Source organism: Oryx dammah, unplaced genomic scaffold, assembly GCF_014754425.2.
Source record: "Oryx dammah isolate SB20612 unplaced genomic scaffold, SCBI_Odam_1.1 HiC_scaffold_27, whole genome shotgun sequence".
NCBI classification, from domain to species: Eukaryota; Metazoa; Chordata; class Mammalia; order Artiodactyla; family Bovidae; genus Oryx; species Oryx dammah.
Window position 1 is genome coordinate 39,967,783 of NW_024070211.1, and position 10,421 is coordinate 39,978,203.

Consider the following 10,421-nt stretch of genomic DNA (forward strand, 5'->3'; position numbering starts at 1 on the left):
GCCGCCCCCCCCCCCGGCCGCAGGGGGGGGGGGAGGGGGGCGGGGGGGGCGCGGGGCGGAGAGGGGCGCTGTTTTCCACCATCAGCTGTGGTCTGGTGCGGCTTCGGGGCAAGGAAGATCCCTGGAACTTCCATCACCAGTGGAGCATAGACCAGGGCTGTGCTGGCTGCCCGCAGTGGCCCGTTGGCCATGGTGGGCTCGGCAATGATGAGGGACATCCTGTTGGCCCTCATCGAGGGTATTGGCATCCTTCTCACTTGCTATACCGCGCAGCAGTTCCGCAATGCACCCCCATTCCTGGAGAACCCTGGCCAGCTGCCCCCTAAGGAGGGTATCCCGGGCCCAGGCTACCCCAGCTATCAGCAGTACCACTGAGGAAGTGACCACCTATCACCGCCACTGTGAGAGCTCCTTCTTGGTCCCCTCCTGGATGATCTACCTCGAAGGGGGGGCTAGCTCCCAGTTGACCCATGGGACCCTCCAGAGAGGGCCTCTATCTGTTCCCTTATCCCAGGTTGGGGATGGGGCACCCCAGCTGCCCTGATGGATGGGTCCCTCTTCTCTCAGGGCACTCCAACCCCCACTCATATATGTAACATGCTCTCACCCCAATCGCTTTGCATGGCACTCTGATGAGTATTTAAAGCCAGTTTTGAAAATGAAAAAAAAAAAAAAAAAAGAAAGAAAGAAAGAAATACAAGATTAAATAGGATTTTAGAAAGTTTTTTTTTTTTATTTTTTGCTTATTGAAGACACTTTCCCGTATCTTTACTACTAATAAAGTTCACATATGAGGAAGAGAAGACAAGTTGGAAATAACACCATAAATATTTTTCTGGTCTGCTTTAGATTTTAATTGAAAGTAGTGATCTCAACTTTTGAAAGTCAGTATTTAAAAAATAATGTTCTCACTCCCATAAAACAGGACCTCATACCCTAAAAAAGGTCAAGTTTATAGCATATTTATACGTGGTACCATTTAGGATGTGGGTAGGTGCTGGAGAAGACTCTTGCGAGTCCCTTGGACTGCAAGGAGATCCAACCAGTCCATCCTAAAGGAGATCAATCCTGGGTGTTCATTGGAAGGACTGATGCTGAGGCTGAAACTCTAATACTTCTGCCATCTCATGCAAAGAGTTGACTCATTGGAAAAGACTGGGAGGGATTGAGGGCAGGAGGAGAAGGGGCTGACAGAGGATGAGATAGCTGGATGGCATCACCGACTCGATGGACATGAGTTTGGATTAACTCCGGGAGTTGGTGATGGACAGGAAGGCCTGGCGTGCTGCGATTCATGGGGTCACAAAGAATCAGACACAACTGAGTGACTGAACTGAACTGAACTGAAGAGACATTCCTCCCTGCATGAAATATCTACAAGTTCCTGAAATCTTACAAGGAATGATTCATTATTTGTTCCAAGCATTGTTCATTTTCACTGGATTATTACATAGCAGATACTTCTGGGAAGGGGAGGATAGGAAGTTGGTAGAACTGTCCTATGAATAATTTAGAGGAACACTCAGAGAATTCTGAGTCTGGCTGCCTTTGGAGGAAAGGGTTGCCAAAGACAGGAGTCAGGTGAGATGAGGAAAGGCTGAGGTGGCATGCACTGGGCTTATGTGATGTGAAGACAACTGACTCCATACCCGCTCTTTAGTTTGGAGAGAACATTTTCTTCCTCCAATATGATATTCATGCACTATTTGTGTTTTTTTCCCAAACACTTCTCCACCAAGAATATTTCTTTACCCTTAAAATAGCTCCTGCCACCTGCTTTGAGATCCTTCTCTTATAATAACTTTTAGCTGTTGTGCTTTTCCTTTGGAATGAAGTTCTCTCTTTCAGCCCTTCCTTTTCACTCTGTTTTCCCAGGTGGAGAGACGTCCCTGGCAGTCTGCTGGACCTCTGAAGCTGCCGGTCCCCTGTGGGGAAAGCCCAGCTGGGGCAGACACAGTGCTATCTGTTCACCAGGTGCAGAATCCACCACAGGGCAGAGCTGGTGCAGCCTATGTTTTCCTTGTTTGAACAGCAAGCTTATTTACTCCTTTGATTTTCATAAGAGTACTCAGTCTTTCCTTTTAATGCATTCCTTTACCCAGTGAAAATTAAATCCAACCCAGAAGCCCTGAGGAGTTACAGTTTAGGGAGCTGATTTTTGTTAGAGGAGCTAGTATAGTGCTGGCCTTGGATTTTATTATTCCTGCAGAAGGCATGAGCCTGTTCTGTGGTTAGGATAAAAAGCTCTGTGACTAAAGGCTTCTTTCTTCTTTTCTTTCTTTTTTGGGGTCACATTTCTCCCACTAGCTTCCAGGTCCTTTTGCAACACTTCTTCCAGCTGAAGTGATCTGTCACGTAGAGAGCGAAGGAGAAGTGGGAGCTGTCTGATTTCCTTCCCCACCCCGACAGCAGGACTTCTACTCCTGCAATCAGGACCGGCCAACAGCCTGTCGCTTAGGAGGTGGGTGCTGAGGAAAGGAGACTCGACTCAGAAGTACTGCGTCTCTGGAGAAGTCCCCAGATACAGGGCAGTGAGCCAGTGGGTGCAGTCTGCCTCCTGGTGTTTCCTCTCTTGGAAGCCAAGGCTTAGTTTTGCAGCCAAACTAGAGATGGGGTTCCTTCTGCGGTAGTCCTGGGAATCTACTCAATATGGATTTTACAGTTAGCTAGAGCTTGACGTAAACTGGAACTAGAGCTGACCAGGCATTGTGCCTTTTTTAAGCCCCTGCAAAGGCTTCTCCCCGACCTCACTCCAGCTGGTTGGCAGGATCCAAGGGGATACCCACAGGCCGTTGAAGGCTTCTCAGTGTTGGAGTATCCGAGTTTGCACTCCAAAATCACTGTTTTCTCTGCAAGCACTTCATAGAGACATGCACTTTTTTGGGGAAAATATGTGGCAGTTTGACAAATCCAATTAGTTGCATAGTGTCATGACAGTAGCTAAAGAACCATGTGATAAAAGCATCACTGGTTTCGACAGCTTGCACAGGTCCACCTGAAAAAACAGGTGCGCCACGGGCAACAAATGAATTGGAGGGAAGTGCTGATTTGCTAACAAGATAGACCAGCAAAGTGTCAACATGTCAAGAACAAAAACATAATCTCTGAGATTCTCTTGGAGAAATCTCTGCTGATGAGTCCTCCATCTTCCAGCGTCTGTTCATGGGTGCCATCCAATGCCTAGAACTGCCCCAGTTTCTGAGGGGCTGTAGCAGTGTACTATAAAAGCATAACCAGGAGAAGAGAAACCATGCTGAGTGTTTGAATCTGTGGAATATAATGCAGGTAACTGTTGGTATAGGAGATGGAAGAGCAGAGAAGCCAAGCAATGGATGGCAGGATAACTCAGAGACTAGAGACAGCAGAAAGCCACTGATTCTTCTGAACTGGAACTCAACAGGGAGGAAGTGCTTCTTTACCAAAGTAGAGGAGGCACGAGGGTCATCTGGTGGAAACCACTGTGGGACTATTTGGTAGGAGCTGGAGCCACAGAGAAGATGCCAGAAGCACTGCCTTACACAGAGAGGGAGGGGGAGTAAGACCTCGGGAGGGTCAGTCTGCTGGAATCCAGAGCAGGAGAGGGTGAGGACTGGCCAGTCAGGGAGCCCCATGCGGATGTGGGTGTGTGTAGAAGGGAGTTCATAATCCAGTCTTGCTGCTCATGGACCTTGTGTCTTCAGTGCCAGAGATGACTCTGGGCTGCTGTGAAATCTACCAGTAGCATCACCTCCTGTCATCAGATAGTCTGGTAGAGGGAGTCTCAAGGTTAAGATGTATTGTTTAGTTTTTGCTAGGACTGTGTGTTATTTGAATGTATATGCATTTATTCAAAATTCATTGAACTATAATCTTTTAGGTTATACCTCAATAATATATAAATATACAAAAAGAGTATTATGCTCTGAAGTCATACTGTCTGTATTCACTACTAACTAGCTCTTTTGCACTGATTTGTATCTTTTCCCCTGATTTGTGTCTTTTCCCCCACTCCCTCCCCACTCCCCTACCCATCCCGTCTCCTCCAGATTCATATGCTGTAACCCAAAGCCCAATGTGACTATATTTAGAGATAAGGGCCTCTAAGAAGGTAATTAAGGTTAAATGAAGTCATAGGGTGGGGCCCTAACCCATCAGGACTGGTGTCTTCATAAGAGGGGGATAAATCAGCTCTCTCTCTACATGTGTACTGAATTAAAGGCCACGTGAGGACACAGCAGGAAGGCAACCATCTGCAAACCAGGAAAAGAGACTTCACTAGAAACCAAGCTTGCCAGCACCTTGATCTTGGACTTTGCAACTCCAGAAGACTGAGAAAGCAAATTTCTGTTCTTTACATCACCCGATCTGTGGTATTCTTTTACAATAGCCCAAGCTGACCAATAGACTAGCATGTGACTGAGCAAATCGGTATCTTCTATCAATCTTGCTTTCTTCTTTTCAAAAATGGAGATGGTAAAAGTTCCCCTTCACAAGATATTTGGAAGAATTAAGTGCCCTGTGAGTTTAAAGCACTTAGTATGTGGTAAGTATGCGTATGTAGCTCTTGCTCCTCATATCCCTGGATTTCTGCCTCAGTATCCCCACCTGGAGTTCTGGGTCTCGGCCCGCGTCAGCTGCTGCCTCCCAGCCCCACAGCCTCACACTGGATCTTGCTGATCCTCTCCTTTGTTCTGTTCCTGGTGTCCTCCTGCCACTGCTCTGGGTCCTGCTGGTCCTGATTTTCTTTCCCCTGTCAGTGCTCCAGTTGCCGGCACCATCTCAACCCTGAGTGTCGTGTCCCTGTTATGTTCTGCGTTGGTCCATCTACCAGCTGGCTTGTGTGGCTGAGCTAGAATATCCCTTTCCCACGACCCCATCCCCTCTGGACCTGGCTCCAACCTGTCAGCCCCTGTGCTTAGATTAACCCAGCACACCTCCCATTTTCTTTAGTTCTTCAGGCTGTTGACACTGACTCTGGAAGCTGTGGCTGCTCTAGGTTTTTCTGTCTAGGCAGCGAAGAGGTAAACGGATGAGCTTGCTTTGAAGCTGCATTTGCATGGCAGGCACACTTGTATGGTTGTTTGTTTGTAACTTAGATTGTGGGCTTATTGGGTTGGGTTTTAGGAGAAGTAATGGAAATTATATGTTTGGGAGGGTAGGGGGTCCTGGTCACAGGCTGATTAGATACAAGTTCCCGGCATCAGTTCCTTACTCAGTGCTTATTTCTGCTTTTATTCGGGCCTTGGGATTTGTGGTTGTCTGCCTGAGGTTTGTTGGGTGGTTTGTAAGCAGTGATTCTCAGGTTTGTGATGGCTCGTGTATTAGTTTTCAATTGCCACACATCTCAAACTAAACAGCCTCAAACAACACACACATTATCCCAGAATTTCTGTGGTTTTTAGTCTTTTAAAAGTACAAAAATGATAAAGTTGGTTATAACAAGTTTAAACATTAAAAGCTCATAAAGTAAAAATTATACATAAGACTTTCTTGCACACTAAGTTGCTTCAGTCGTGTCTGACTCTTTGTAACCCTGCGGACTGTAGCCCTCCAGGCTCCTCTGTCCATTGGGTTCTCCAGGAAAGAGTACTAGAGTGGGTTGCCATGCCCTCCTCCAGGGGATCTTCCCAACCCAGGGATCGAAACTGCATCTTTTGTCTCCTGCATTGGCAGGCAGGTTCTTTACCACTAGCACCACCTGAAAAGCCCATGTCCTTCTTGCTCCCCTCTATTCCAGTTCTCAGAAACAACTGCTGGTAGCCATTCAGTACATCCATTCATGTTTTCCCCATGCTTCAATGAACATATGCTCACACACATATGCACTCTTTTTTTTTTTTTTTGTAGAACAAGAATAAACTCAGACTTAAATGACGCAGGACTTTTGTTTGCAAGTGATAGAAATTCTACATCAACTATCTTAGGCAAAAAGAAGAATTCACTGGCAGAAGAATGTAAACCACAGGACTCGTTCCCTCTGTCTTTGTCTCCAGCATTCTCCACAAGCCGGAACTCTGGTTACCAACTCCCCCAGGCTTCCCACATGAGGGCTGATCCTTCTGCCTTCAGCTCTAAGTGAGATACTCCCAAGAAGTACTTTGGCTGCAAACAACACAAAATCTAATTGTCAACAACTTAATAGGGGATTCTTCTTTTCATGGAACAAGATGTCTAGAGGTAGATGGTTCTGTAGCAGATTGGTGCCATGGTTCTGGGTCAGTTTCTTGCATTCTCTTAGTCTTTCCCTCATGGTTGTAAGTGGGTGCAGCAGCTCATCATATTCTCCTTTGACAATGTCTTTTTTTTTTTTTTTTAAACCTGGCTTCTCTCAAAACCAAAGTCCAAGACAAAGGCTGTGTGCAATGACTTGTAGTGATGATTGAAGGGAGCAGAGTAAGGACTGGAGGAGTGGAGCTGGGAATGAGGGGCAGCTAATGCATTACCGAGTGGGACAAGCCTTGGGTGACTAGTGCTAGAGTCCGCTGCCCCGTCCCAAGGGGCCTTCCGAAATATATCTCAGCACTGTCCCCTGGGGAACCAAAGACAGGAACATTTTTCTATCAGTGTAGAAACTAAACAGTAGGACAATGAACATATTTTCTAGTCGATGTATGTATATGTGGTATACACAGCTCATATCTCATAGTATTTTGCTATACAGATGAGCCACCTTTTAAAGTGTTTTCTCCTATTAATTCATGTTTAAGTTGCATCCCTGGTTTTGTATCAATTTGCCATAAGCATTCAAAGGGATATGGCTTTTCTTTTCTTCATTCCCAGGAAATTCCATTTCATGGGTTTGACACATTGAAAAATAGAACAATATGCCATCTTGCCAAAGCGCAACTATTTCACACTAACCTATTCAGAAAAAAAAAAAATAGGGAAGAGGTAAAAATAACTCCTAAGAATTCAAATAGATGCCAAACAGCCCTGAAATCCGAGGCAACAGGCGGTGCCGTGTACAGGGTCTCTCTAGCTTTGTCTTAAAGTTCACACATTTTACTTGTAAGAGAGGGTTTTATTGAGAGCCTATTTAACCTCCTTTTACTTATAATTCTAACCAGTTTGGTATCCTAATTACTATTTCCACAGCAAATAAAAAAGGAAAGAAAGCTGTTAAGGAAGCCACACTGACAAACTCAAAATAAAAAAGTGACCACGGATAAGCAACAGAGGAGGCAAAAAAACCCAAACGGCGATGATGAAAAAAACCTTAAAAAAAGTCATAAACATGCAAAAGAATATTGGTGTTTTATCTACTCTATGGAACAGTAAATGGACTGAGGTTCACAGCCAAAAAGGATAGTTAAAATTGCATTCAGAGTGCTCTTTACAAGGCAAGGCAATGAATAATTTATTTTATGCCGTTATATTCTTTCATGCAGTATTGACTGAGTATGATTATTTCTTATGTGTAATATATTTTAGAGAGATTTCCCAATAAGTAGGCTTAAAACGATGAAAAGAGTTGATTCTAAAAGCTCTGGGGAATTTCACTCTCCAAACGGCCATTTTCCATGGAGTTTCAGCCAAGAAATTTCCTGCAGCATACCGATTGGGTGGCCAGAGGGAGTGATGTCTCTGCCTCTCTACACAAGGGGGCGATGTTGACCAGCCTTTGCTTCTAATTCAGGCCAGAGGCGCTCTGTCTCCAGAGTACACTTGCACAGTCCCTCACCATCCATCCTGGCGCTGTGATGGATTAAGCTGGGAGGCAAATGTTAAGGCTTTTATCCATCCTCCTAGAACTTTTCCGGAAATGTTAGAGGTGAGCTGGAATGGAAGCAGTAAGAAAAAAATTCTTTTCCAGGAAGAAAGGCATTTAGGAACTTTTTCTACAAAAGTATAATAACTAGCAAACATGTTGTTCATTTTTTATTTCATTTGTCTAATTAATAAACAGTAATATCCCAGCTGTGGCATCAGCTAACCAAACTATTACTCTGTGTTATATGTGTGTGCGTGTGCTCTTGGAATAAACCAATAGTATTGAATAAAGCTTTTTTTTTTTTTTTTGCTTTGTTCCAGATGCTTATAGTCTAATGCACTAATTCTTATATATTTGTAATTTTATTACTGTTGTAAATGTTACTACTCCATTTTAAAAATTCACTGTCATTTCCTCCTCTATTCTTGTTTTTTTTGTTTTTCCTTTTTGGTCTTATGTACTGTGGTAGACAGAATAATGCCGTCTGAAAGATGATCATGTCTTAATCCACAGAACCTATGAGTGTATCATGTTACATGGAAAGGGGAATTAAGTTTGTAGATAGAACTAAAGTTGCTAACCAGCTGACTTTAAAATAAGGAGATTATCCTGGATTATCTGGTGGGCAAGGCAGAGGCAAACACATTAGAAAAAAGAGAACTGGCTTTGTGAGAAAGACCTGTCGTTGATGGCTTTGCAAATGGAAGGGAGCCACAAGCTAAGGAATGTGGCAGCCTCTAGAAGCGGGAAAAGGCAAGAGAGTCCGGTCTCTCCTAAAGCCTCCAGAAATGGATGCAGCCGTGCCGACACCTTGGTTAGCACGGTGAAATCCATTTTGAACTTCTGACTACTAGGACTCTAAGATACTAAATTTGTGTTGTTTTGGGTCACTAAGTCTGTGGTGATTTGCTCCAGTAGCAATGCGAAACTAATGCACATGCTCACACATTCCATTTAAGACATTTTATGAAGCTTTTACTGAATGCTCAAGACTGTACACAGAGACAAGATGCGAAAGTAATGTGAATGTCACACCTTCCCACGAGCCGTCGACATTTTAGAAGATGAACTGGGGTTTTGTTTCTGTTATACAGATCTTTAGCTGTCCTGTGCTGTTCATAGCAGCATGAGTGCGTGCTAGGTCACTTCAGTCATGTCCGACTCTGTGCGGTCCTGTGGACCAGAGCCTGCAAGGCTCCTCTGTCCATGAGATTCTCCAGGCAAAAATACTGGAGTGGGTTGCCATGGCCTTCTCCAGGGGATCTTCTCAACCCCAATCTCAATTCATCAAATTCCAAAAGTACAGAATAGTTGGAATAGAGGTTTCCACTAGTGGTATATGTGAGAGTCATTGCTGTGGTGGATATGAATGGGCAGTAAAAATATAATGCCTGTACCTGCCCCTGGAAATTATGACTTATAGTCTGGAGAAAGTGAAGAGGAATTAAAGAGCCTCTAGAAGAGGGTGGAAGAGGAGAGTGAACAAACTGGCTTAAAACTTAACATTCAAAAACTAAGATCATGGCATCTGGTCCCATCATTTCGTGGCAAATAGAAGAAGAAAAAGTAGAAGCAGTGACAGATTTTATTTTCTTGGGCTCCAAAATCGCTGCAGATGGTGACTGTAGCCATTACATTAAATTGAAAGTTGCCTGCTCCTTGGAAGAAAAGCTATGGTAAACCTAGATAGCGTATTAAGAGCAAAGACATCACTTTGCCGACAAGTCCAAGTAGTCAAAGCTATGTTTTTTCCAGTAGTTGTGTATGGATGAGATTTGGACCATAGAAAAGGCTGAGCACCTAAGAACTGATGCCTTAGAATTGTGGTGCTGGAGAAGACTCTTGAGAGTCCCTTGGACTGCAGAGAGATCAACCCAGTCAGTCCTTAAGGAAATCAGTCCTGAATATTCATTGGAAGGACTGATGCTGAAAGTGAAGCTTCAATACTTTGACCACCTGATGTGAAGAGCTGATTCATTGGAAAAGATCCTGATGCTGGGAAAGACTGAAGGCAAAAGGAGAAAGAGGGTGGCAGAGGATGATATGGTTTGATAGCATCACCGACTCAATGGACATGTGTGTGTAAACTTCAGTCTGGGAGATAGTGAAGGACAAGGAAGCCTGGCATGCTGCAATCCATGGGACTGCAAAGAGTTGGACATGACTTAGCAACTGAACAACAGTCTGGAGAAACATTTGGCTATATGTTATCTTGTAAAAACCCTCTAGGTAATTCTTTACCTTATTTTAGAGAATGAGATAAACATAGTAACACAAAAACAAAACAGGCCAAAGAAATTTCAACAAGTTAAGCATTTGCTACCAAATAGGTGGAACCATGCTGGTTGATTACAATGTAATACAATTATAAGTTAACAATAACAACAATAAAAGAGAGCTACCTGGGAATTCCTTGGTAGTCCAGTGGTTTAGGACATGGCACTTTCACTGCAGTGACCCAGGTTCAATCCCTAGTCAGGGAACTAAGATCCTATAAGCAGTAGGAGAGAAAATCTATACATTTGGAAATTAGCAAGATATTTTCCTAAATAGTTAATTCTCTGGTTGAAGAGATAGTCAGAGTAAAATTGTATAATATTCAGAATGAAACCACAATGAAAGTAGTACTATCAGAATTATAAAAAGTAGACAAAGTGTCATTTGGAGGGAAATTTATAACAAGTTTTTATTAGATTGAACATAAAATACCCAGCTCAAGAAAATACAAAAA

At 43.7% G+C, this 10,421-nt stretch overlaps 1 protein-coding gene, 1 long non-coding RNA gene and 1 other non-coding gene across 3 annotated transcripts in view; all 3 read left to right on the plus strand.

The window, feature by feature from the left end:
• Positions 1 to 675, plus strand: part of LOC120854569 (mitochondrial import inner membrane translocase subunit Tim17-B-like) — a 1,214-nt gene extending 539 nt beyond the window's left edge. The window contains 2 exon segments of the mRNA XM_040228699.1: positions 1 to 128; positions 130 to 675. The exon segment at positions 1 to 128 is cut by the window's left edge and continues 23 nt beyond it. Coding sequence (XP_040084633.1) covers positions 1 to 128; positions 130 to 375 — 374 coding nt within the window. The 3' untranslated portion in view covers positions 376 to 675.
• Positions 676 to 1,091: 416 nt separating this feature from the next.
• LOC120854574 lies at positions 1,092 to 7,283 on the plus strand. Its single transcript, XR_005719013.1, has 2 exons — positions 1,092 to 4,522; positions 5,827 to 7,283. It is a non-coding gene; the product is annotated as an uncharacterized LOC120854574 (long non-coding RNA).
• A 2,817-nt stretch (positions 7,284 to 10,100) lies between these two features.
• On the plus strand, positions 10,101 to 10,173 carry TRNAE-UUC. Its single transcript has one exon. It is a non-coding gene; the product is annotated as a tRNA-Glu (tRNA).
• Positions 10,174 to 10,421: the final 248 nt, after the last annotated feature.